Source organism: Molossus molossus, unplaced genomic scaffold (genome assembly GCF_014108415.1).
Source record: "Molossus molossus isolate mMolMol1 unplaced genomic scaffold, mMolMol1.p scaffold_m16_p_20, whole genome shotgun sequence".
Taxonomy (NCBI): Eukaryota; Metazoa; Chordata; class Mammalia; order Chiroptera; family Molossidae; genus Molossus; species Molossus molossus.
The window spans coordinates 25,328,776-25,354,939 of record NW_023425356.1 but is presented as its reverse complement, the minus strand read 5'-3'; the positions used below and the strand labels follow the sequence as shown (position 1 = coordinate 25,354,939).

General features: G+C 52.9%; 1 protein-coding gene across 6 annotated transcripts in view; it reads left to right on the top strand.

Moving 5' to 3' along the window:
* MEF2D (myocyte enhancer factor 2D) overlaps positions 1–25,168 on the top strand; it is a 35,033-nt gene extending 9,865 nt beyond the window's left edge. For 3 of the 6 annotated variants that reach the window (XM_036272046.1, XM_036272047.1, XM_036272048.1), the window contains 12 exons: positions 7,302–7,493; positions 7,810–7,908; positions 8,118–8,321; positions 10,121–10,258; positions 11,298–11,508; positions 11,726–11,782; positions 13,697–13,887; positions 14,384–14,404; positions 15,623–15,752; positions 19,571–19,796; positions 20,249–20,555; positions 20,890–25,168. In XM_036272046.1, the coding sequence (XP_036127939.1) occupies positions 7,440–7,493; positions 7,810–7,908; positions 8,118–8,321; positions 10,121–10,258; positions 11,298–11,508; positions 11,726–11,782; positions 13,697–13,887; positions 14,384–14,404; positions 15,623–15,752; positions 19,571–19,796; positions 20,249–20,555; positions 20,890–20,901 (1,650 nt within the window). In that variant the 5' untranslated portion in view covers positions 7,302–7,439 and the 3' untranslated portion in view covers positions 20,902–25,168. Of the gene's footprint in view, positions 1–3,618; positions 5,084–7,301; positions 7,494–7,809; positions 7,909–8,117; positions 8,322–10,120; positions 10,259–11,297; positions 11,509–11,725; positions 11,783–13,696; positions 13,888–14,383; positions 14,405–15,622; positions 15,753–19,570; positions 19,797–20,248; positions 20,556–20,889 lie in introns of those variants that run through there. The other 3 variants (XM_036272049.1, XM_036272050.1, XM_036272051.1) reach the window with 3 other exon arrangements.
* The last annotated feature ends 996 nt before the right edge of the window (positions 25,169–26,164 follow it).

The window sequence follows — 26,164 nt, the reverse complement described above, 5'->3', positions numbered from 1 at the left end:
TCCCCACTTAAGCTAGAGGACAGTGGACCCAACCAGGCCATCTCTGCTCTTACCTTTCCATTGAATCACACAGTTCTGACCTTTCTTCCTTTTGGGCTCTCAGAAGAGCACGGGAACTGAATGTTCAGGCTGAAAGGGCACTTAGGTACCTAGTCCACTCCACCCATCCATTGTACTGGCCAATGGGTAAAGCCTGGAGGGAGCAGTGACTTATTCAGGATCACATAGGACTTAGGGCCAAAGCAGGGACTAGAATTAGGTATCCAGAATCCCTGCCCAGTGCCCCCATATTTCCCTGGGACCCACCAACCAACCCTTTTCTACTAGGATTCAATCTCCTATTGCTCTCAAATTCTTCCTGAGATCAGGCGGGGTTGCTCTAGGAACTTGTAGGGGTTTGAGGGAGGTTCCTAGGAGCCAGCCCAGAGGCCACCAGGGGAAGGCCAGAGCTGGGGTGGGAGGTGCTGGAGCCTGGGAGGACAGGCTGGCCGCTGCCTCACAGCTGCCACAGGAAGGATGAGAGCTAGACTACAGGAAGGACAAGCTAGGGTGGGGAAGCAGTGGAGGAGGCTCAGGAGACAGACCCTCACTGGAGAGGCATCTCCTGGGCAGAGAACAGGATGACCCCATCCCAGGAGACCTGCCAAGGAGAAGAGGGCTGGTGGAAGCCTAGGGTGGGGCAAGGGAGAGTTGTCCAGCGGAAACCAGAGGGAGGGCTTTCAGCCTTGCTCCCACACTGGGCGCTCCTCTTGGCAAGTCAATTCCTGTCGCTTAAGCTGAGGCTGTAATGCCCTGCCTCCACTTGCATTCCTAGGGTGCCTGGGACCTGAGACCACCCCTGCTGCAGGTCCAGCTTTCCTGGACTGGTCTTTCCCCCTTCCCCCAGCCGACAGCCCGCCCCCAGGTCCCTTGTGGGTGAGTTAAAATTAGCTCAGTGCCCAAGCTAAAAATAGCCCCTGCCCAACCCTGAGGCTGCTGGGCTGGGGGAGGGGAGTCCCTGAGGGAGGGGAAGATGGTGGGAACCAGGGGTTTGGGTAGTGAGCCTGCCAAACAGAACTTTGAAGGGAGGAGGATCCAGGGTGGGGGCTGCTTGTGCTTTTTAGAGTAGACCATAGAAATATGGGGTGAGTGCAAAGGAACTGCCATTCGGGAAAGGATGGGGAGACAGGATGGAGCCAGAGAGTAGTGGGTGGGGAATGGGGGTGGATTGGGGGCTGCTGAGAATTGGGCTGGGGGAAGGGGCACTGCCTTTGCCCAGACTTGGGAGAGGTAATAGCCCCCCCACTTCAGGACTCACTTCAGGACCAGCACAGTGTTTGTGAAGGAAAGGCTCCCTGTCCGGGGCCTCATCTCCTGGTGTCTTGGGAACCGTCACTGCGCTCACCTTCCCACCCATCTTCCAGGGCTCTTCATCATGTGCCTTTGCTTAGAGGGAAGCACTCCCAGGGCTGTGATTCAGAGAGTGAACCCTGGGCTGGGGTGGGAATGGAGGTCGTACCCAGGGGACTGAGAGTGCCCTTGGGCCTTGTGCTCACCTCTGCCCACTCTCAGGACCTGCTTGCCCTCAAGGTTGGGCATAGTCCAGAGCCTCAAGGGCTGAAATGCTTCTTCCAGCAGGGGAGGGAGGGAAGTGGGCCCAATGCAGGCCCCCAAGGGCCCTCTCGTCTCTCCCTGCCCTCTCCCAAGGGGGACCTGCCCTTCTTTTGTCTGTCTCTTGGCTGGACTGCAAGTTTTCAGGGCAAGGATGGCGTTCTGTTCAGTTATGCCCACGCGCCAGGCATGGCATCAGGGTCCTGTTTCTTGTTCTCTACCCACTTATCTCTGCACCTTTCCCTCTGTCTGTTCCTGCCTCCCCCCTCTCCTCTCCTGCTCTCCTTGTCTGCCTTTGCACCACACTGGCCTTCTTTTTGGCCTCTCTACCTCTTCTCTGTCTCCTTTCCTACGTCTGTGTGTCTGTCCCCCTCTGCCACCCCCTCTGTGTTTGCCTCACCCGCGCCTCCTCCCTCATTAGTAAGCAGGCTGCTTGAGGCCCCCTGACTGGGGGTGACAGGTGGATTGGATTGTCACCCCCTCCCCCAGCTCCTGCTGCTTATTTCATGCCCTGCAGCCCAGCCACAGGGAAGGGGCGGGAGGAGGGATGACAGCTGTCTCCAGCGCCTCCTACCTTCCCCTTCAGTCCACAGCCTGCCGCCCTAGGCAACCTAGGAGGGAGGGATAAAAGGCCCACTTAATGAGAGCTGCCTTTCTCACCATGTGGAAGAGCAGAGTTGAAACCATTGCTCTGTAACGGTGATGCTCACTCAGCCTCTCTGGGCATATCTTCCCCATTTGAGCAGCGCTGGTGTGGCAGTTCTGAAAGCAGGTGCCTTGCATTTCCTCTGAGTCTGTGGGACAGAAGACAGATATGGGTGGAAAGGTGCAGGGGAGGAGAGGCAGGTACTCTCCTGACACTAGCCATTGGAAGGCACTTCTGTGGCTCCCCAGGAAGGGCAGCCCTGCTGCAACCTGCCCCCCCCCACACACCGCTCCCCTGCCCCCACTGGCCCCAGGCCATCCTCACACAGGAACTGAGATAGCATCATTCTGAAACCCCTAAAATGGTTTGAATATTGCTCAGGTACCAGGAGGTGTTACGTTGGAGGAGGCTGAGGCCTGCTACCTCTCCCATGCCCCTCCAAACCAAGACCCTCATTAGGGTACATTTACGTACTATCTGCACCTCCTTTGCATGTTAATACAACCCACGTGTTCCCACTGGGTCTGTAGCACGGCTTAGAGAAATGGCTGTCCATGGGATCTTTCTGGATCTCACATGACTCTGGTCCCCTCAGCCCCTCCTCCTGTCCAGAATGTTGTCAGATGAACTTCCCACCCTGCGCCCTCTCTGCTCTCCATTTACGAAGGCGTTTCTGCAGCCCAGCTGCCATCTTCCTTCCCTCTTTGCTCCTTCTGTCTCCACGGGGAAAGTTCTGCCTCTCCCTGCTCCACTTCCCACCCCCAGGAGGTCCACCCTACCCCATCCTGTCCTACCAGCCCTGCCCCAGTGGGTGAATCTGAAGCAGCAGGAGACTTCCAGAGAGTACTTTTGGTGACACACATGCTGCCGGCTAAAGAGGTCATAGCTGTGGCCCGAGGTCAGGATTGGGCAGGCCCTGGGGCCATCAGAGCATGAAGGCCATCCTGGCCACCCCACCACCTCCTGTCTCCATGGCAGCCCTCAGCCCTCCAAGCCTTGGGCTCCAGGAGAAGTAGCCAAAAGCCAGTTTATCTGGGAGGGCTTCCTAGAGGAGGAGCAGGTGGGAAAGAAGAAGAGGAATGGAGCCGGGTTAGGCCAGGGAGAAAAGGCTCACATCTGGAGAACAGATGCCAAGGTCTCTGGCCCCTGGAAGTTGGTTAGGTAATTAGGTAGAGGGCTAATTAAGGAGGTCCAGGTGTTCATTAAAAATCTACCTAATTGGGTAGGAGGGAAGCTTGAACAGGATAGGCCTCCATGCCTTAGATAGGGTCAGTATAGGGTCCTTTGTGGCCATCGAGGCCCCAGCCACCCCTTCTTTCAAAGTCAAGGGTGACTTCATGTTCTTGCCCCTGGGCTTTCTAAGACTCTGCAACAATGTAGAATGGAGAGCAGAGAGGAAAGACTGGTACAGACTGAACCTGCTTTGTAGGAGGGATCCTGGTTAGATAAGGGGAAGGACCCAAGGCAGGGACATCTCCTCTGGCAGTGTTGGCACAAAGATAGGAGGGGCAATGGGGAAGGGGCCATGACAACATGAAATTATAAAAAGTATTTTGGGCTACCTTAGCAGGAACTGGGAATAAATGATGGCCTGACTTCCCTGTCAGAGGATGTTGGATGAATCTCTGTGGCTTCCCTGTCTTCTCAGCCCTGATCCCTCTCGCATCCCAGCTCCCCCAGCATGAGGCGGGGGTAGGGGGGGCGGTATAGGAGATCAGCCAGGGAGCTGGTTGCCAGGCGACAGTTGCCTAAGCAACCCCATCCTCTCCATCTCCATGTGCTCAGGGCTGCTCCTTAGAAGACTTTAAAGTCTCACCCTCTGTACCAGCCAACCTAAGGGTGGAGAGGGTTGAGGACTAGAGTGGCAGAGGTGGTTGGAAGGTAAATGGTTTCCAAATCGACAGGCTTCAAGTACAGCTGGGAGAGGAAGGGTAGCTGGTCCTGTAGCAGGACTGATTAAAGGACCACAAGAAGGACTTCTCAAAGGGTCACAAAGATGAAACAATCCTTTCTTCCTTTATTTCCTGAGCTCCTCCTTACATGGGACAGAGTAGTAAAAAAGACAGATGTGGTTCCTGCCCTCATAGGGGAGCCAAGCATTAAATAGAAGCACAGAATTATAATAATTTAGTCATGATAAGTGCTAGAAAGAAAGGAACAAGATATCGTGAGAGTAAACAATTGGGGGAACCAAAGAGTGAGGTTGGCTTGCAGGAATGACTTTTCTGATTGTCATGAGAGCTAGGAGAGTCTTCTCTCCTAGCTTGGAGGAAGACATAGTATTGGCCATAAGTTGACAGAGGTTACATCTCAGCAAGAATTTGCTTGTGAACAAAGGGTGGTGAGAAGGAGATAGTAAAATGTGAGAGGGAAGGCAGTTAGATACTATTAGCCAGAGGAATGCTGTAATGACTACATGTACCAGTCTGGATTGTGGTCTCCAAGACAGGGCAGAGAGTCCTGTTTAAAAAGCCCTCTTCTTAGCCCCACTCCCCTGCTCTCAGTGTGTCCTCCTAACCTCCCCTGCCAAGCTCTAGAAAATACCAACTTTGGATTGCATTGGAGGCAGGGGAGCTGAAATCCCTGGGCTGGAGCCTTTGCAGTGAGGGTTTGGCAGAGATTGGGGTTACTGGCAGGGAATGGTGAGAGAATGGAGCAGTTATGGGTGCAGGTATCTGCTGGGCCACTCGGGTTGTCTGGCTTGTGTTGGTGTTGCCCTTGGGACCTTGTGAGGGGGGACAGTAGGAGGCCCAGGCCGCATGGAGCAGGTTGAGAACAAGGAAGAGGGAAAGATCATCTCTAGAGGTTCCTTCCAGGAGTGGGAGGGAGCTGCATTGCTTTCTGAAGGTATGTAGACAGAATAAAAGCTCTCTTTCCAGCTGAGCTTGGGAAGGCGTGAAGAACAGTCCTGGTACTGGGAAAGAGTGGAGAGGGGTATTCCTGGTTCCTCCAAGCCCACAGATTTCCTGCCTTCTCTCCTCCATGCCAAGATGTGGAAGCTGAACTTCAGCACCTACTGTGGAACCTTGGGGGCCATGGTTGAGTGGAGCTGGAAAGGCTCAGCCATTGGAAATGGGGGCTGGGGAAAGGGTTTCTAATTACGAGTGTCTGTCACCAAACACCCAGGCTACACCTCTGCCCACCTCCCTTGACTTTGCATTGGGGTCTGTGGCAGGGGCTCTGTGGAAGGGGAACTCTGGAGGGAAGTGCTGGGTTTCTATGGTCCGTGCTCCTCTCACGGCTTTAGAAAGCATGGGCCCTTGCTCACTGTCTCCCCCACCTCCAACTCCCATGCAAAGACTCCTGGAGGGACCCTGGGATTATCATGCATCTCCAGCCCCCAAGGGCTTACCCAGCCTGTTTGGGCATTGCCCACACCCAAAAGCATGCACCTTTTCTGGCTCAGGCTGGGCTGTCACCCCTGTGTCCCCTCCTATCTCAAGGTTGTACAGTACAGGGGCTCCATTTCCCTTCCTGGCTCTGGAATTGGATCTGTTCAACCAGTGGGCTATGACTGGTTTATGGGTGTACTGAGACAGAGTTCCCCGCCTGGTGCCTGCATCTCCCTGGCTTCCAGCAGCTTCTGTTGTGTTCATCAGTAGGCTCTGTATTTTCTCTTTGTGCTTCAAGGTGAACAAGGTTGGGAAGCACTATTCAAACTGAGCTTGGGTTCTAGACTTGGCCCATTCCCTTAGAGCAGGAATCAGTAAACTATGGCCCCTGCTCGTTTGTATAAATCCAGTTTTATTGGAGCACAGCTACACTCATTCATTTATGTGTTGTTTACAGCTGCTTTCATGCTACAACAGCAGAGTTTGGTAGTTACAACAGAGACTGACTGTATGGCCTACAAAGCCTGAAATACTATTTGGCCCTTCACAGAAAAAAAATTGCCAACCTCTGGTCTAGAGGGGTGATTTATTTATTTATTTTATAGCAGCAGACTCCTTCAAAAAAAAATTATAGGCTTAGGGCTACTGAATAAAATGAACTGGTGTGGAAATCTCTGCTTGAAGAGATAGGGGGTTTGCAGCCCCAGCCCCACTCTGCAATAACAGGCTCCAGGGCTCCATGAGCTGAGTGTGAGGATCTCTTCTCTAGACCTGCTCTGGTGTTTTGTTTTGTTATAACTATGCTACCATATTTGTTAGGTTCTTTTTTTTTCCCCTTTATTGATTTTAGAGAGAGAGATAGAAACATCTATGAGAGAGAAAACATCAATTGCATGCCCCCCACTGGGGATTTGGCCCACCATCTGGGCATGTGCCCTGACCAGGAATCGAACCAGTGACCTCTTGGTGCATGGGTCGACACTCAACCACTGAGTCACACCAGCCAGGCAGGTTATGTTCTTTTTTTATAAAATTTTGGTTTTAGAGAGAGAGGAGAGGGGGGGAGAGAGAGAGAGAAGCATCTATGTGAGAGTAAAACATCAATTGGCTGCCTCCTTCATGCCCCCCACCAGGGATCAAGCCTGCAACCCAGGCATGTGCCTTGACTGGGAATTGAACCGGCAACCTGTCAGTGCATGGGACAGCACCCAGCCAACTGAGCCACATTGGCCAGGGCTCTGATATGTTCTTGATACAGGGATGCAGAAACATTCCCATTGTGGCACCAGGTGTGCTGTGCCAGCTGTTCGTGTACTTGGCAGATGGTCACTCAACACATTTTCTGCACTAAGCTCCAGCACAAGAACCACCATTCTAGGCCAGAGGGGCAGCCGGTGAGCCCAGGTGTCTACTTTGGGAGAAGAAAATGGGTGATGTGTTCTCTAAGACCCAGACCCTTAGAAGCCTGGGAACTCCGTGTACTGTCTGACCAGCTGCAGCAGTGATGGTGTGGAAAGGGCCTGGACCAGAGTCCTGAGCTTTAAGTGTGAGGTCCAGCTGTGCCTGCCTGTGGCATGCCATCCCCTTGGGTTGCCACCACGTCCTCATTTTGAGGTTGGGGCTCAGACACTGAGAGTCTCTCCTAGAGGTGTTGTGGGCCTGGCTTGTGTGCCCAAGGAGCAGGGCTGAGGGTTGCTAGGACTGACAGTCCTCTCATGACCCTACCCTCCCAGGAGGCTGTGCAGAAGGTGTCCTGCAGACCATGAACTGAGCACTGGTCCCAGACCGTTCATGAGCACAGTGTGAGGCGTGCCGAGACCCGCCACCCAGCGATCCCCTCCCCTCCCTAGCACTGAGGATCCCCGGAGAAGATGGGGAGGAAAAAGATTCAGATCCAGCGAATCACTGATGAGCGGAACCGACAGGTGAGGAGGTCCTGTAGCCACACAGTGTAGATAAGGGCAGGGAGCTGGCCTCTGCCTCCATTCCTTGCAGCCAATCCAAGAGCATTTCCTGGAGGAAGGGGACTCTGGAGGCAATTATGGAAGGGGAAGGACTGAGCTGGGAAAAGAGGAACCCCCACCTCCTTGCAGCTCTTAGAACCCTGTGTCCCAGAACTCCTGCTGCTGCTGCTGCAACCATACAGACCTATGCCCTTGCCCAGGAGCCATATGCAAGCCTCGGGCCACACCTGGGCATGCCCCCTTTCCCAAGATGAATCCTTCCCTCTTCCTACCCCAGGGGAAGAGCCAGGAAGTCCTTCTGTTCTCCTTCCCTGACCTCGTTATAGTCCCCAGAACAGAGATGTGGAGGTCCGTCCATCTGAATCCTCTGCCTTCAGTGAGTTGGCTGTGGGCTATGTCGTGGCCATGTGTTGGCAGAGGGGTGCTGGCCTGTTTCTTCCCCAGACCAGGGGCTCCTGAGAAGAGAGCTGTGTCACTCTGAGATGGGGGCTCCCAAGAAGGGGCTGTGTCCAGCTGCCTGTAGATGGGGACTCCTGGGCAGTCCTTGACTGAGCCAGATCTGGCTGCCCATCCGCCCACCTACAGGTGACATTCACCAAGCGGAAGTTCGGGCTCATGAAGAAGGCGTATGAGCTAAGTGTGTTATGTGACTGCGAGATTGCGCTCATCATCTTCAACCACTCCAACAAGCTGTTCCAGTATGCCAGCACCGACATGGACAAGGTGCTGCTCAAGTACACCGAGTACAACGAGCCGCATGAGAGCCGCACCAATGCTGACATCATCGAGGTGGGTCCACACATACGGACCCCGCCCACCTCCGCCTGCCACTGAACATCACGTGCCCATGCAGCACGCACCCATGCATGCGCACACACACGTACGGGCCTGCTCATGCACATGCATGTATACACTTGCCCTCCTAGCTCCTCATCTGTGTGCACAAACATACAAACCCTTATCCTTTCACACAAACCCTAGGCTGAGGAGGAAGGAGAGGCAGTAAGTAGATGTCAAGTGTGGCTGCCCACCCAGTCCACTCCCACTGCAGCCCTCTCTCAGAGTCTTTCTTCATGTCTGTCAGTCATGACATGGCCTCTCTCTTCTCCATCTTTTCTCAAATTCTCTCTATCTGTCCCTCCACCTTCTCTAGCTTTTGGTCTGCTACTGCATCTGACTCTTCCTTTCTTTGTCTCCCTCTCTGTTTTCATCTTTTCTGCTGTCTCTGTCCCTTTTTGGGTCCCCATGGCCCTATGTTCTGTTTCAAAGAGAGCTGTTATTGTGAACTGTTGAGAGACATGGGCTTGGGGTCCAGCTCTGGCCTTTACTGGCCACATGGCGTTGGCAGATGGGTTAGCCTCCTGGAGCCTTGGTGCTCACCCACCTCCACGAAATGGGGCCAGTGCCTGCTTTGAAGAGTGTTGTGGGAATTGAATGAGATGGCCCAGTTCTTGCTCCCCACACTGAGGTATTCGTGCCTTGGGCATATGAACTTGTGTCGATGGAGAAGCATCTCGGGGAAGGCACAGGCCTGCCTTCCTGAAGTGAGACTTTAACTCAAAGATTTGGAAGAAATTCCCTTATTTATATTAGCGAAAACAGATTTACTCAGGACTAGAATGTAAAATTTGCATTCATTTTAAAGACAAGACAAGTAGCCCTGGCTGGTTTGGCTCAGTGCTTAGAGTCAGCCCGCAGACCAGAGAGGCCCAGGTTCGGTTCCCGCTAAGGGTATGTACCTTGGTTGCAATTTGTCCCCGGCCCTAGCTGGGGTCGTGTGGGTGGCAACCAATCGATGTATCTCTCTCACATCGATGTTTCTCTCTCTCTTCCTCCCCCTCTTCCTCCCTCTCTATCTGAAGATATATGCAAAAATGTCCTCGGGTGAGGATAAAAAAATAAATTTAAAAAAAAAACAGACAAAACAAGTATCTGTGAAGAAGTTTTGAGCCTTGAGAGGGCAGCTTTGGGTGTACTCCAGACCTATCAGGTGTGTCCCTAATTTGTACGGCCACATGTGAGAAGCTCTGACCTTGGGCAAGGACAGCATATGGGTACATAGTAGGAACTCAGTAAAGGCTAGTTTCCCTGTTTGCCCTTCTCACTCTTGTCCATCTTTCTTTCTGTCTCATTTCTATTTCTCTCTCGTCCATCTTCTAAGCAGAGCCCAAGGACTGAGCTAGGTAAAGCCAGCCTTGATTACCTTACCGTGGGGAATGCTCCATGCCTCTGGGCAGGGCTGGTCATGGGTGATAAGGCAGGGGCTGGCCAGGGCACCACCCCCCCAACCCCCGAGGAACCCTCCCCACCTGTCACCTTGGAAGCACATGTCTCTACACCTAGTGCATTCTCTGGGCTATGCCCACCTTCCATATGACCCTTGCATTCTGATACCTTCCCCACCAGCCACATCTTCACACAGTGCACCAGGAGGGGAGGGGAGCACTGAGGGAGTGGGCTGGGGAGATGCGGGGACCCCTGAGGAGGTTGGAGAACAATTAAGGGGCCTTTGGAAGGGCTGAAAGAACTCCAGAGAGATGGGTGTGGGAGAACCCTCACCTCTGCTGACAGTAGTGGTGCGGTTACAGACCCTGAGGAAGAAGGGCTTCAACGGCTGCGACAGCCCCGAGCCCGACGGGGAGGACTCGCTGGAACAGAGCCCCCTGCTGGAGGACAAGTACCGGCGCGCCAGCGAGGAGCTGGACGGGCTCTTCCGGCGCTATGGGGTGAGCCCCACTCACTCTCTCTCTGTTGGCCCCCCTTCCGGCACCTTCCCCCCTAGGCGCTGCACAAGAAGCACAGGGAATGTGAGAGCCCTGAGGTGGACGAGGTGTTTGCCCTGACCCCCCAGACGGAGGAGAAATATAAAAAGATAGACGAGGAGTTTGATAAAATGATGCAGAGTTATAGACTGGCCGTGAGTAGCAGCATGGAGGAGAGCCTCCCTGTGGTGCATGGTGTGGCTTCGCGCCCCGCCCTGGCCCTCTGCTGCCTCTGATGGATGTTCTGCTCTGAGCCATGCTGGGGCTATTGGTGACTCCTGAGGAACCTCTGACCTTGGTTATGATGAACCCGTGACCCTTGCTGAGCCTCACTTGGATGGAGCAAAAGCCAGGAAAGGCCTGGAATGTCCCCCTCACCAGCAAGAAATGTGTAGATGACACGAGATCCTTAGATGACAGGAATGTGGAGAATGTGCTGGTGTCTGGATCTTTTTTGGGGAAAGGGCCCCTTGGGCCTGCTCTGATACCCCAGGCTCAGATACTCAGTAGCATTGTTTAAGGAAGGCAGAGACTGCTAATGGGAAAGGTAGTGAGGTGGAGTGAACACCTGCAGTAGGCCGGATGGATGAGAGACTGCAAGTGAAATGATGTCCTGACCCATGGTTCAGGTCTGTAACAGCTGTGTGTGAGTTTGGGTCTGTACTCAGGGTCTCTAACCTGCTCCCTGTGTGTCCTGCCTGGCTGAGGACTAACCCACCTCTACTAGGGGGTTCCAGGTGTCCCTAGTCTTGTCTGTAGTGAGAAGAGCCTTGTTCTCATTCTCTGGGCCAGAGCTGGATCCCAGAGCAGTCCCACCCGTGGGCTTCCTCGGGGGGAGTGGCAGGCAGGGCTCCAGAAGGGCCCAGGGCAGAGGTCGAGCTGCTGGCCCTAGCTAGGACGCACAGCCCAACGCTAGGAGAGTCCTTGCCTGCCTTCCCAGGCAAAGTGGGTCCAAGGTAAGGAGTCACCCTGGCCTGACCCTCCCTTTCCATTTTCTGTCTAGTCAGCTGTCCCGGCCCCCAACTTTGCCATGCCTGTGACAGTGCCCGTGTCCAATCAGAGCTCACTGCAGTTCAGCAATCCCAGCAGTTCCCTGGTCACCCCCTCCCTGGTGACATCATCCCTCACGGACCCACGGCTCCTGTCCCCCCAGCAGCCAGCACTACAGAGGAACAGTGTGTCTCCTGGCCTGCCCCAGCGCCCAGCCAGTGCAGGTGAGTGGGCTGTAGGTGGGTAGGTGAGGCGGAAATGAGGTGTGATAGGGACTTGGGATTCCATTTTTAATAGAGTATTTCCCTTCAGCTGCGCAGCATTCTCTCATTTATGTGGCTCCTGAGGGAAGGAACTATGACTCCTGTCCCTGTTTAGTTCCCAAGACTCGCTCTGGAGAGAGTGTCCAGTCAGCTCACCATGGTTCTGTTTGTCCTCCAGGGGCCATGCTGGGGGGCGACCTCAACAGTGCTAACGGAGCCTGCCCCAGCCCTGTGGGTGAGTACAGCTGCCTGTGCCTGGGGGTGGGGGAGGGTCTGCTTGCTTGGGTCCAGGGACAAAGAAGGACCTAGATTACAGAAGAGGAAGGTCCTAAAGCCTGAATTGGAGGTTGAGTCTGAGGACTTCTAAACCCCGAGCCTTTTTTGCCTGTAGCAATGATTGGTGTGGAACTGTAGGCTCAGGAATTCTGGACAAACTGTTGGAGGTGAAGATCCGAGTTTTTTCAGTTGAGTGGAATGTCTGGTTGGGATCTGGAGGATGCAAATATATATGGCATTGTCGACAAACAACAGGCAGACTCATACACACAGACATTCTCACTGATGGAAATGCCCAGACATTAGATGTGCACTTGTGTGCGCACATCTGTAAGCCCCAGAAGAAAGGCTGCTTCCACTCCCCCACTCCCCACCAAGGCAGCTGACAGTCCCTCTCGCCCTGTGCTGTGGTTGGGCTGGTGACTATGACTTCGAATGTCACCATTGACGTCACCCTGACATTCTTGCCATTCCCAGAGTGATCCGGGAATTGGGATGGAGGCAACCACACACTTACAGAGCAACAGTGACAGAGCAAGGTGACACGTCTGATTGTGGTCACCCCGACATCTCTGGGCTTTAGAATTCCCAAGCTTAGCACCAAGCACCTTATACTAGCTTTTTGGCAGTAATTGTTTATGGGGTCAGGAAATGGGGAAAATGGGGGAATACCCTTACTCTCTAAGGAGAGGGCCAGAAAAATGCCTGCAGACCTTAAGGAAGCCGCAGTACTTGTAGGCTGTCAGGCCTGGCATGTGGAAAGTGATGAGGGCTCTAGCTTGGCTTCCAGTCAAGCTTTGTGGCCTTGGAGAAGTCATGAATACCTCTGCCAACCAGGCCTCAAGTTTCCTCTTCTGTAAATAGGGCTAATAATATGTGTCCTGACCCTCTTGAGGGTTAGTATGAGGATTAAATGAAGTGACATGCATGTGAAAGCCCCATGTAGGTTGTGGAGTGTTGAGCAAATGTAAGGAGTTATTATGCTTGCTATTACCAGTCTAACTATGGTGATGGCTGGGTCATCAGTCCCCCAGTGCCAGGAACGCCACCACCACTGGTGAATGGCTCATCTTCCCCAGAGCTGTAGGCATCTTGTCATAGGCTGATCCAAATTACCGTGTCACCAGCTCATTGCAAAGGGAGCAGCCTGAGTGGTTGATTTGCTCTGGTGAGCAGGATCCTCACTAAGGCCCAGATTCCAGGCTGCCACCTTTTTCCAACCTGGTCATTGTGGGCCCAGTCGGGGCCAGGTAGTGGGATCAGAAGGTGCTGGACTTCCTGCCCATGGATACCAAAATTAGACAAGGTGGGGAAAAGGCTTGACTGCAGAAGAACCTCTTGATCATTGTGGTTTCCATTTCCAGTGGAGTTTTTTTTGTTTGTTTTTGTTTTTGTTAATCCTCACCCAAGGATATTTTTCCATTGATTTTTAGAGAGAGTGGAAAGGAGGGAGGGAGAGAGAGAGAAGGAGAAACATCAGTGTCAGAGAGACACATTGATCGGTCATCTCCTGCACGTGTCCTGACTGGAGCCAGGAATGGAACCTGCAACCCAAGTAGTGCTCTTGACTGGGAATTGAACCCATGACCCTTCAGTGTGTGGGCTTATGCTCTAACCACTGAGCAACATCAGCCAGGGTCATTTCCAGTTCTTCCTACCAACCTCAGAACTCCTACCACCCAGCCCCATCACGCAGACCTCAGAGTCTCCTCTGATGAACTCAATGATTTGGTAGTAAGGGGTTTTAGGGGAAACCAGAGAGCCTGAGCGTGGTTTTGAGAGGGGCTGGTTGACAGGATTATTGGCATGGGGGCAGTTAACAGGGATGAGGGGTGGGTCCATGTTTTTCCTTTTACCCTCATCTCTTCTCCAGGGAATGGCTACGTCAGTGCTCGGGCTTCTCCTGGTCTCCTCCCTGTGGCCAATGGCAACAGCTTAAACAAGGTCATCCCTGCCAAGTCTCCACCCCCACCCACCCACAGCGCCCAGCTTGGAGCCCCCAGCCGCAAGCCTGACCTGAGGGTCATCACTTCCCAGGGAGGAAAGGGGTTAATGCACCACTTGGTGAGTGGGGGTCTGGATGGAGCAAGGGCAGGGGCTGGGGAATGAGAGACTTGAGGAAGAAAAGAGCCAACCTCCAGCAGGAGAGATAAAGGTTAATCAGCAGTTAGGACTTCCCAAGAGAGATCATGGAAGCATGGCTGGAAAGAAGTCCCAGAGGGCATTACAAAAGTTTGGAACACAGAAGTACCAGCCTCAAAGGCAGTAAAAGGGAACAAGAGATGGGAGAAAATGTTCTGTGACAGGAAGGAGGATAGGAGAGGTCAGCCATTACAGCAGGGGGATGGGAATTACATTGTGAGGATTTCCTAACTGGTAGACATTGGATGTAGCATCTTTTGGAAATTCATCAGGGCAGTGAAAAGCCCTGTGCTTCCAGGCTGCAGAGCCATCCTGCTCCCTTGCAAAGAGGTAGATGGGATGGCTGTGGGGCCAGTGGTGTGAGGGGAAGGTGGAGGCAAGAGACTGAACCATCCTTTGGTTTTATTTCTGCTCCCAGACTGAGGACCATTTAGATCTGGTAAGTGAGGCTGTGAGATGTTTGCTGTGGCTTTGAATTCTGGGTCATCTCATTGCTCTGTGCCCCCCCCCCCCCCCAGCATGGACTATATGCGTGCCCTTGTCCTTCTGCCTGTGTATGTAGTATGTGTTGTTTATTTGGTTATTTGCTGGAAACTATGCTCAGTGCCAAGTGGGATACAGAGGTGAATGGGGCAGGAGTGAGGGGTCAGACATGCATGTGTGTGTACATGTATGTATATGGATGTGTTATTGTTATATTGCATTCAGGCAGGCACACCTTTCTCTGTGTGCATGTGCCTATGCAAGGGGGTGGGCCAGGTTTTGGGCCAGGCTTTGCCCCAGGCATTGTCCCAGGATGCCTGGATCAGGCCCTGGACTGCATTTGCCCTCTGACTCTATTGAGGCCCACTAAGCACTCTTGGAACCCAGGGCAGGACCTCCATAGAAGGGGTACCAGCCAGACAGTAAAATTCATTTTCCAGGGGAAACTGAGGCTTAAGGCAAGGCCAGAGTTGTCCTTGGAGGAAGGCTTCCCCATTTCCCCTCTGTCTCCTGTGCTTCCTCCTGCACAGTCTGTCTCACAGGCACTTAGAGGCACACACAGCCCCTCTTTCTCCCACACACACCTACGTACTCACCCTCAGCCAGGAGTGGGGTGGGGGCTCCTCCCTCCCCAACTCCCTGATGGGAGGCCAGTGAGGCTGGAAAAGGCAGGCAGGCTTTGGCGGCCAACACGACAGCAGTTTCGGCCCCAGCGTGGAGTTGGAATAAACAAGTGAGTCAGCGGCAGATGGAGCTGACAGCCCCACACACGTGTGTGCATACACGCAGGCACACGCTTTCCCTCATAGATGCCAGCACGTCTCTCCCCAGGCATGTGCTGCAGTGTGATAGATGGAGAGCAGACTCCAGCGGGATCAGCCAGAAGACGAGTGGCTCTCCCTTCCCTCACTTTGCCCTAGGAGACAGCTCGGTGCTGGGGCCACAGGGCAAGCATTCCTGTCTGTGTAGGTGTGAGTGGATTAGTGTGGCATGTTTCTCTGGATCTCAGTGTCTCTGAATGCACCAGCACATGTTTGTGTATCTACGGGGCCTCCATGCTGAGGCATCCCATCTGGGCCTTGGGACTTAGAGACCCCAGCTTGGCCTTGGAATGGAGGGCCACGATCAAGCAACCCCGATCTGCCACCTCTTGACAGACCATTTTCTCCTGCAGAACAATGCCCAGCGCCTTGGGGTCTCCCAGTCTACCCACTCGCTCACCACCCCAGTGGTTTCCGTGGCAACACCGAGTTTACTCAGCCAGGGCCTTCCCTTCTCTTCCATGCCCACCGCCTACAACACAGGTGAGTGTTTGGGTGGCCTGAGCTGTATGCACATGGCCTTGGGGCAGGAGAGGGAACATGAGATATTCTCTGGGGGACTCCCCAGTCTGAGGAAGACCATTGATTTGGGAGAGCCCCTACCTAATTAAGGTTGCCAGATTTAGCCAATAGAAACATAGGATGCCCAGTTAAATGTGAATTTCAGATAAAACGAATGCTTTTTTTAGTATGTCTCAAAGACATTCTTTTTTTTTTTTTTCTTTTTCTTTTTTTTTATCCTCACCCGAGGACATTTTTTCATTTTTTGTTCAGATAGAGCGGGAGGGGGAGAGAGAGAGAGAGAGAGAGAGATAAAGAAAGAAACATTGACATGAAAGGTGCATATCGAGTGGCTGCCACCCGCACAACCCCACCAGGGCCGGGGACAAACTGCAACCGAGGTACGTGCCCTTAGCGGGAACCGAACCCAGGTCTCTCCGGACCGCAGGCCAACGCTCTAACCGCTGAGCCAAACCGGCCAGGGCTCAAAGACATTCTTTTGCAAAGTATGTCTTGAGGACATATTTATGCTAAAAAATTATTCTTTATTTTGTCTGAAATTCAGATTTAACTGGGTATCCCTTGTTTTTAATATAAGATCTAATGGAGAAAGGAGGCCCTGTCACTCCTTCAGGAGCCTCCCATTAGGAGAAGCCAGGCCAGAGGTGGGCTGAGCAGATGATTCAGGCCACCAGAGTTGGGGAGTGGGGAACCAGGCATGGTCAGTTCGTCGGGGCTTCTTGGAGAAGAATGAAGGAACGAGGGAGAGAAGAGACAGGGAGGCTGAGCAGACCAGAGCAAAGGACTTGTCTAGGTTCCTGGAAGGCCATGGGGGCTGGCTTGGTGGTGGAGTGATGAGGGGCAAGGAGGAGGAAGCCTGATGAAGGTTGAGGAGATCTGAAGGTGACGAGTCACTTGGAGACATGAGAAAGGCCTCTAGGTAGAAGAATTCAGACGGGACACCCAGTGCCCAGGCCGTCCTGGCCTGCGTCACCCACTCCCATTCTCCCAGGAACAGTCTGTGGCACCCTTGGCCTTCCTTGCCTACACTATACGCTGCTGTGGCAGGAGGACACCCACAGGGCAAATGCTTTGTCACTGCTTCAGAGCATGAATGTGGCTGGGGAACCTGGTCTGTTTCCCACTGAGGAGACCTCCGCTGCTCCCCAGGTTCTCTCACCTGCTGGTGACTTGTGTTAGGGCTGTTTTGTGATGAGATCAGACTAGACCAAAAGACCCTTCAACTTCTCTGCCCTCTCCAAGCCCCCATTCTAGAGTTGAACCACACTAGGTCCCAGACATCAGTATAAAGACTCACAAAATCCCACCTCTTCCCCGTGTGTAAAAATCCAGAACCCAGCCCTGTATGTAGCAAAGCCCCTCGGGGCAGGAAGGACAGCTGGAGGAACTGTCTCATGTGGAGGGGGCCAGATTCTGGCATGTATATCTATGTCCAGATTTTATCGGCCCGGTGTCTATGCAGTCCCTTGCTCCTGTGTTTGCTCCCATGCATGCACCACTCTCAGGTGGTTATGTCCTCGGGCAGCTTCAGAGGGGACTGCTTCAGATGGCCGCATCCCTGGGGCCAGTCTCTTCATCTGTGAGAGTTGTGGGTGGACAGGAGGTCTCTGAGGCTCGTCCAGCCCTGCCAGCTGAGGCTCTGGGCCTTACTGGAGAAGCCAGCTCCCTGAGGATGGCAGGGGGTGGTTGGCAGAGGGCAGCACAGACCACTTTTCAGAAGCTGTTATTTTTGGGGAATCCAATGGTGGTGATTTTTTTGCCATCTTCTTGGGTCTCCTGCCACTTTGTGAAGAAGGAAGGAGGTTAGTGGGTATCAGTGAACCTGGGACAAGTGCTCAGCAAGCCAGACTTTAGACTATTTGTCATTGTGGTGTGAGAGCAGATTCTGATGTTGGGCTTGCCCTCGGAGCCCTGCTGGGGGAAGTGTGGCCTTTATCACACGCTCTCAGCAGCTGGGGGCTCCAGTTCCTCTTGCTGCAGGAGTAGTTTAAACAGCACAGTGTTCAGGTGACTAGGAACACAAATAAAACCCTAATGAACACTTTGCTTTTTAGTTGTTTACTGTTTACAGTCCCAGTTCAAGTTCTGGCTGGGGGTGATTTGGCTATGGTAATGTCTTGGTAAGGAACAGGCCTGGCCCCTTGTTGATACTGGCTGCAGAGATCGGGCTGTGGTTACGCTAGGAGCAGATCGAGTGGACTGCCAGGTGGCCTGCAGTCCATGTTCTTATCTAGGAAGAGCTAAGCCTGTTGGGAAGCCAAGTCTCCAGGTAGATAGGGCTGGATTATGCTGGAAAAATGAGGAACTGGGAATTTTGAGTCTCAGCTATTCACTCCCTGAGGGTCGTTGGGCAGGTGATGCACTATTCTGTGGTTGGCTTCCTTGTTTATAAAATGAATGTTTGAAATAGTTGGTCCTAGGGGCCCCTTTTCTGCCGTTGCTCTGCTTTTTAAATATAAGCATCTCAAAGCTCCTGGCTAACATTGTGAGGCCAGAGGCAAGCATGGACCATCTCTCTAGAGTGAGATTTAAAGGTAATAAAGAAGCCTGGGATCTTGTCTTAGCTCTGCCATTGGCTTTCTCTGTGACTTGGGGCATTCCTCAAACTTGAGGCTGCAGTTGCCTCATTTGTAAATTAATGATAACAAGTCAGTCTTTTGAATATTTACTATGTGCCAGACACTATTCTATATACTTCATGTGTATTATTAACTCAGACTTCACAACAGCTGAGTGATATAGGTAGGATTATTGCCTCCAGTTTATAGAGAGTAAGTAGTTTGCCCAAGGTCACATGACCTGTAAGTGGAGGTAGCCAGGAAGTTTGACCTCATCGCTCCTGCCTGTAGCCTTATTGTTGTATTGCAGAGATAACACTGTCTTCTCTGCGTAAAGACACGGCTGGCGTAGATGACCCCTTGAGTGAGGGCATGGTGGTACGGGGTGACGAGGAAAGACATTTTCTAAGCTGTTCCAAACAGGATGCAACATGAAACATAACAGTGTTGAGTAAATTGTGAAACATCTCATGGTTCAGTTCGTCCTGTGACAGTGCAAACATCAGTTTCTTTATTGAGACAGAAATTCTGGAAAAGACAAGCAACACCTCATGGTAAAATTGGTCAGAACCGTGGCCTGCTGTCTGCAGAACTGTCCCTCCCAGCCTCTCTGCCCTTGTAGGCCCTTCTGGGTAGCTGACATGCATCCTCTGTGTGTGTGTGGAAGGGGGGGGGGAGGGGGGCGGGGGCGGGGCGGGGGGGAGCAGCAGCCCAGACCCTGGTTGCTACTTATCTTAAGTGTTGACAGTCTTTAGGAGTCTCTGGACTTTGCAGAAGGTGGAATGGTTAACAGTAAATTGCTTCAGATGTGCCATTCACCTGGCATTTACCATGACTGCCCTCTGTCTCGGAAAGGCACTTAAAGACTTGGGAGTTGAAGAGATGGCTGACATGTATTAGACCTTCCCTGATTTTCTACTCTTCTGTTTATAAATTGACATTGTAAAAGTAGTATCTATACACAGTAAAAAAAAAAAAAAAAGTTAAACAGTATTTAAGAAAGCACCTCTTTTGTCCTGTTGGAAAAACAGCACCCTATGGTTATTACAATCTGCATTTCTTGAACTAGGAGCGCCATCTTTCTGGATTTGTGTGGGTTTTGTGATTATTCACATCTGTCATTAATAGCTCCTTCCATCTCCATGTTCCTCCTGGAGGTGACCCCAGCTTTAGTCCTCTGCCTCCTACTGAGGCTCATCCTCACTTCCCTCCCCCATGCAGATTACCAGTTGACCAGTGCGGAGCTCTCCTCCTTACCGGCCTTCAGCTCACCTGGGGGGCTGTCGCTAGGCAATGTCACCGCCTGGCAGCAGCCACCACAGCCCCAGCAGCCACCCCAGCCGCTGCAGCCTCCGCAGCCTCAGCCCCAGCCGCAGCCGCAGCCTCAGCAGCAGCAGCAGCCGCAGCAGCAGCCCCACCTGGTCCCTGTGTCTCTCAGCAACCTAATGTGAGTCCCTGGGGATCCATGCACATGTTTGGGAAGGGAGAGTTGAGGGTCGGGAAGAGAAGGGATCCTTTTGAGGTTGTCTATCATCTGTGGACAGCATGTGAGGTACCAAATGGCATCCCAGGTACAGGTCTAGGAAACCCACCCTGAGCCCCTCCCCCAGCCAGCCTGGGGTGGGGGTGGGGGTGGGGACCCCAGACTGTGAAGATAACATGAGAGAGAAGGAGAACTAATATGACTTATTTTCCTTCTTTCCCTTCACTTGGCCATCTCTGTCTCTCCTGGTTTCTCTCTCCATCCACTTGTCTCTTCCTCCTCCCTCATATCCCCATCCCCTATCTTCTCATTCTCTGTCCTCTCTCACCCTCTGTCTTGTCACCACCCATCACTTTTTTTGTCATTCACCTCCTCTCCTCTGTTTCTGTCCCCTATACCCCATCGCCTGTCGCCAGCCCTGGCAGCCCCCTGCCCCATGTGGGTGCTGCCCTCACGGTCACCACCCACCCCCACATCAGCATCAAATCAGAACCTGTGTCCCCAAGCCGTGAACGCAGCCCTGCACCTCCCCCTCCAGCTGTATTCCCAGCTACCCGCCCTGAGCCTGGTGACAGTCTCAGCAGCCCAGCTGGGGGCTCCTATGAGACGGGGGACCGGGATGACGGACGGGGGGACTTCGGGCCTACACTTGGCCTGCTGCGTCCAGCCCCAGAGCCTGAGGCCGAGGGCTCAGCTGTGAAGAGGATGCGGCTCGACACCTGGGTACTGTAGCATCACCCCTCTTGTCTGCCAGTGTCTGCTACACCCAGGGACTACCCCGTGTGCCCCCAGCCTGTCTTATCTCCCACCTGAGAGGCCTTGTGGCCAGCTAGCCCTTCCATCGGCCCTTTTAGGCTGCACCGATGCCCTTTACCCCCACCAGAGGCCCATCTCCTACCCTTCCTCCAGCATCAGTCCTTCTGCTCGATAACATCCTCCCCTCAGAGCTGGCTCTGCCACTAGACTCCTGGCCCTGCAGGGAGAGGGGCGTGGGGGACACAAACCCCGTAGCCTGGGCCACCCCTCACACCACCTTCTCCATCTCCTCTCTTCACAGACATTAAAGTGACGGTCCCCTCTCCCCTCCTCTCAGCCTCCCTGATGAAGAGTTGACAATCTCACCGCCCACCCCCTGTCCTGGGCTCCTCCCGCTTGACCCTCACTTCCTTTCTTGTGCTCCGTGTCCTGTTGACGGTTACATTTGTGTATAATTATTATATTATTATTATTAATATTATTTTTTTTTAATTTGGATTCTTACTTTGGAGAAGGGGATGCTCCCATCCCCTCTTTCTGCACCCCCTGCCATTTTCACTGGCGCGGGAGCTCTTTTTTGCGGGAAGCGGGGAACACTTTGCACGTTGTACACATATGCTGCAGGAGGGGGTGGGGGCCCATGGGCCTTTGGGAAAGGACAGGTGCCGAGCCCTGCATGCGGAGTCCTCCCACCCCATCCCCCAGATAGAGGGAAATAACCAAAAAAACTACCAAACAACAAAACCCTTACAATAGACTAAAACCCCAAAGTTGGCTTGATGGTGGGTTTGTGTTTCAGAGGAGAGTGAGGAAGGGGCCCTGCAAAGGGTTTCTGCTTCTGGGCTGTTCCAGTGGCCACAAGCATATGGGGCAGAACACCCAAGCCTGGCCCGCACATACCCCTGCACACGCCTGACACTCACTGACTCTTGTGTGAGCTGCCCCTCCAAGGTGTGGGGGTGCTGGCTGAGCTTTTGGGCTGGGAAGACTGCCTAAGAATCTGAGGCTGGGGGGAAGCTTTGAGGTAGAGCCCCTCTGAAGCACATTTGGAAAGAAAGAGAGCCATGAGGAGAGGGCTGAGGAGGGACAGAGGGCTGGGGCCAGGGGTGAGTCAGGGTCCCTTCCCTTTCCCAGCGTCTTCTCTAAGATACACAGTGCAATAGCTCCTCATCCCTCAGTTGACACCAGCCCTGTAAAGCTGGCCACAAAGTGCAGGGAAAGCTGGGGAGAGGAACTTGAGTGAAGTGACTCAGTGGGAGCGGGCCTTGGTCCCTTCGGGATGCTGGAGGACCAGAAATCCTTTCATCCAAGGGCACGTGTGAGTGAGGAGACTCGCTCCTCCTTGCACATGTATACTCCCAGAGGAGTGGACATTAGGATGGGGTGTGAGGGTGGGAGAGGGGGCCAGGAGATCTGCAGGAGGCCTGCCTCCCTTCTTTCCTCCTTGGCCCCTCTCCCCAGCCCTCCTCCCGGCTCCTGCTCATGCTCCCGAACAGCTCCGGACCCCACCTGCCTGCTCTTGGCACCCTCATCGTCTGGCTACCTCCTGTCCCACCACCCCCAGGCCGCATCCCACCTTCCCTCTTGGCTACTGTAATTGTAAATAGCAACCTTTGGAAAAGTTAGCAGTGTAACAGTCCAGGAAACTGGTTTTTTGTTGTTGTTGTATTGATATGAAATGAGATTCTATTTTTGTCAAAGTATATTGTAATAATAATGACTCAAACGCCCGTACTGTACAGATGAGGTTCTTCTGCTGTTGTTCTTGCTCCCCTCCCCTTGCCTCCTAGTCTGCCTCTCTGCTGCCTCCCCAGGTCCTGGGACCTCAGGCTGGATGACAGGTCGAACTGGAGGGGTAGGCCCCTAGCCCATGATCCACACCACCCTTACCCTAAGGTTCATGGGTAGGCAGACTGGGATCTTGCCCCACTCCTTCATGTAAGCCCAGCTCCTCTGCCCAAGGGGCAGAGCACTCCCTTGGGGTTTCATCCTGGTGGGAAAGCAGAGTAGACAAGGCCCAGTTTCATGCCAGGTGACTACCTTTGCCCACCTCTATGACCCAGACATTTGCAGTATTTGTTCCAATATGAGGCAGGGAAGGAACCAGAAGCAGAGGGGCATGTGGCTGCACATGGACTTGAGTGTATTCAAGAGGGCATCTAGTATTTGTATGTCCAAGTGTCCCTTTGTATTTGTGTGTATGGCTGTGTGGGTCTCAGCCTGTCTAGGCATACACATCATACGCGACTTGAGCTCTGAAGGCGTCTGTGTGCATGCATATGAGCATGTGCCTGGGTATATGTTTACAGAGAGACAGGTGGCTGTTGTAGCTACATCGCCCTGGCTTCTAGTTCCATGACCCTCCTCCCTGAGCCCCACTCCCTTCTGCCCTGCTCCTTCACCTGTTCTCACCCTTGGCTCTGATATTTTTGTCCTGTGGTCAGAAGGGATCTAGCAGTTGGCCCTCCTTACCTCTCCCTGCAGCCCTGCCTCTCCCAGGCTCCACGCACAATTGTCCACCCAGTACCCACACCTTTACACACAGCCCCTTCCCTGGAATAACCTCTTTCCCTCACCCCAGTCCTGCTTTCAGGGTGACACTCAAGTTCCTCTTCCTCCCTAAAGCTTTTTCCTCACCTGATCAGTTCCTCACACCTTAACCCCTACCTGCTGGCTGGGCACACAGCGTGTCCAGTCTTCCTGCAGGTTCCTAGAAGGAATTTCAAGAATCGATGAGACTTGATCAGGGCCATGAAAGAAGAGGATGTAGTCTTGCATGTGTGTGCATCCCCAGAGCCTTGCCCAGTGCCTGGCACATAGTTGGCACTCAATAAATGCTGAATGAGTGAATGGTGTATGATAGGTGCTCAATAAACATTGAATGACTGGCCTTCCCTTCTCAGGCTATTCCTGCCATCAGTCTGTCCACCTTTCTAGGCTGGACTTGGCCACCATTAAACACGGGGTGGGGGTGAGGGCCCCTGCAGTTCACGGTGCAATATTTACCAGTTTTGCCCTCTGCCTTGTAATGGCAAACCTGGTTTTTGATTACCATGTGTGGATGTGTGTGTCCCTTCTTCTCTATCCCTGGGGACAGGGGGTGGTCTGTGAATGAATGTGTGACATTTCTACAATTCATTATCCCAAGATTTCTCTTGGGGGTAGGGGCTCCTGGCCGGCCAGATGAGGGTCCCTGGGAACCCAGACCTCAAGTGCAGACTTCATTTCTTCCTCTTCTCACAAGCCAAATTTGCCTCCACCCACTCCTTCCTCTGAATAACTGGGCATTTGCCAAAGTAATCACTGGAGTCATCCAATGCTCCTCCCCTCCCCAGGTTTCCCACAGCTTTCAGGGACAGTGGGCAAGAGGACCCCCACCCCCACCCCAGTTGAACACACCATTTCCCCTTCTCCCAGCAGTGCACTCAGTACAGCGAGACTGACCCCTGACCCTTACCCAGCCCTCCCCACCTTGGACAGGAAGGAAGTAATGCACCTTCTCTTGCTGATTATTTATTTGTTTGGAGAGACAGAAATGATGTAAAAGTGTATCTAGAAATATCTATATCTATATATTTTTAACTGACTCTTTGGATTCCCCTGGGGTGGGGTGGGGGGTGAATTTAGGCTTTCATAGAGGGGAGGAGACATGGAGCCTGGGAACTCCTCTGTTCTCCCCTCTGCCACCTCTCTCTACCCCCTAAACAGTTGGTAGAAGGAATGGGATTTGCATTGGGGGAGGGGCGCTGGAATGTTATATGGAGAATCTGGATTCTCTCTGTCTTCCCCATTCAAGTCCCAGAGGGAGGAAGGGGACAGGCCACGGAGGTGCCCCATCCCCAAACCCGACAATCACCCACACTCCTGGGGCTCCTCCTGGGTCCTGGGCAGGGCGAGTCTAAGTGTGTGGCTGTTGATTTGTTTTCAATATTTCTTTTCGTGCTGTATGGTGATGCTTTCTTAGTATTCTACACAATAAGAAAGACAAAGTCCTCGAGATTCTTATGAGTTTTGTTTGAAAACTCTTTTCACTATATTTGTTGTAAAGAGGTTTACTATTAAAAGAAAAGAATACACATTTCTGATACTTTGGCTTGGGTTCTGGTTTCTCCAGTGCGGTCGGCTGAGGAGGGAAGGAGGGACTGCGACCCCACCATGGGGAGGCCAAGCATCACATCAGGGGGAAAGAGTGGTGTTAGCCTTCAGGGCGGGCACTTCAGGTGACTGAAGTGGGGTTTCAGGTGAGAATTTCTCTCTTCCAGGTGCTCTGTCAGAAGCAGAGGCAGCCTCAGAACTGTGGAGGATTGCCTTGTTAGGAGCCGTAGGAGGGATCCTGGGATACAAGAGAAACAAAAATTCCACTCAAGGCTAGGTCAGGAACAGGATGGTGTGCAATGAGGGAAGAGAACCTTCGACGACTGAAAACTTGTCCACAGCAGGGACTTGCCGAGGCACCATGTTTGGTACAGATGAAGTTCCCCTTCACAGTGGTCCCACAGAGCTCACTCCAGTAGGGGCATCTGCCCTCCCCTCCCTTTTGAAGCACTTTAACAGTGCCAGGGAGCCTCTCCCTACCCTCTTCACATATTGCAAAGGGCCTCCCCACCTGGTGCCCTGAGGGGTAGGTGACTCTTACTCCCCACACCCTGCACAGCTATGCTTTGGGCAGGTGCAGGGCTGTGGAGGGAAGTGGGCAAGGCTTAGCTAACAGGTTTGGCCACTCCTCTGTACCAGGCCCCTGCTAGGTGCTGCAGAGGCAAAGATGGAGTGTGAGAGGCCAATATCCAGTGACAGAGACAGGCTCACAAATGTCTAAGATCCACATGGTTAATGCTCTGGTTGCTGCATATGCAGGTTGATGCGAGAGCACAGGGGAGTCGGGCCAGACCCAGAATGTCTTCATGCCTTGGGTTTCCTCATCTGCAAATTGCGGTGATCTGCCTCCCTCCCAGGGTCATTGCAAACTGCACCTGGATTCTCCCTCAACTGGAGCAAAGATGAAAGATGAGCTGAGCAGGAAGGGGTTAGGAAGATACCATCCTCCAGGTGAGGCTCCCCTGCTGACTGTCTATGGTGGCTGCCTCTAAGGTGACATCCAGTTACCTCAATGTGGTACTCATGTCCCTGTGTAGTCCTCTCACATTGAATCATAGTTGGTATGTATGACCAGTAAAACTTCTAAAATATATGATTCTCCAAGTGCTTTCCCTGTTGTGAGAACTATGGAAGCACATCAGAGCAGCCTGGATTGCTAAGCTGCCTTAAAGTGTTGTCCAGCACAATAGCGGACTTTGTGTGAATAGAAAATAAATGTGTTAAGCCACAGAGATTTCAGTATTGTGTCTGCAGTGGAACCTATCCTATCCTGACTAATGGATTATCCATTAACACTTGGACAACCTAGAAGCCCCATCTCCTGATAACCCATGTGGTGAGGTACAGATCTCTGGACTTGACATAGTCCAGAACCGGTTCAGCTCTTAATTCTACCACTTACCAACTGTGTGACCTTGGGTCATCATAATTTCCCCAAGCTGCTGTTTCATCGACTGTAAGATAGAGCTAGTAGCTGCCTG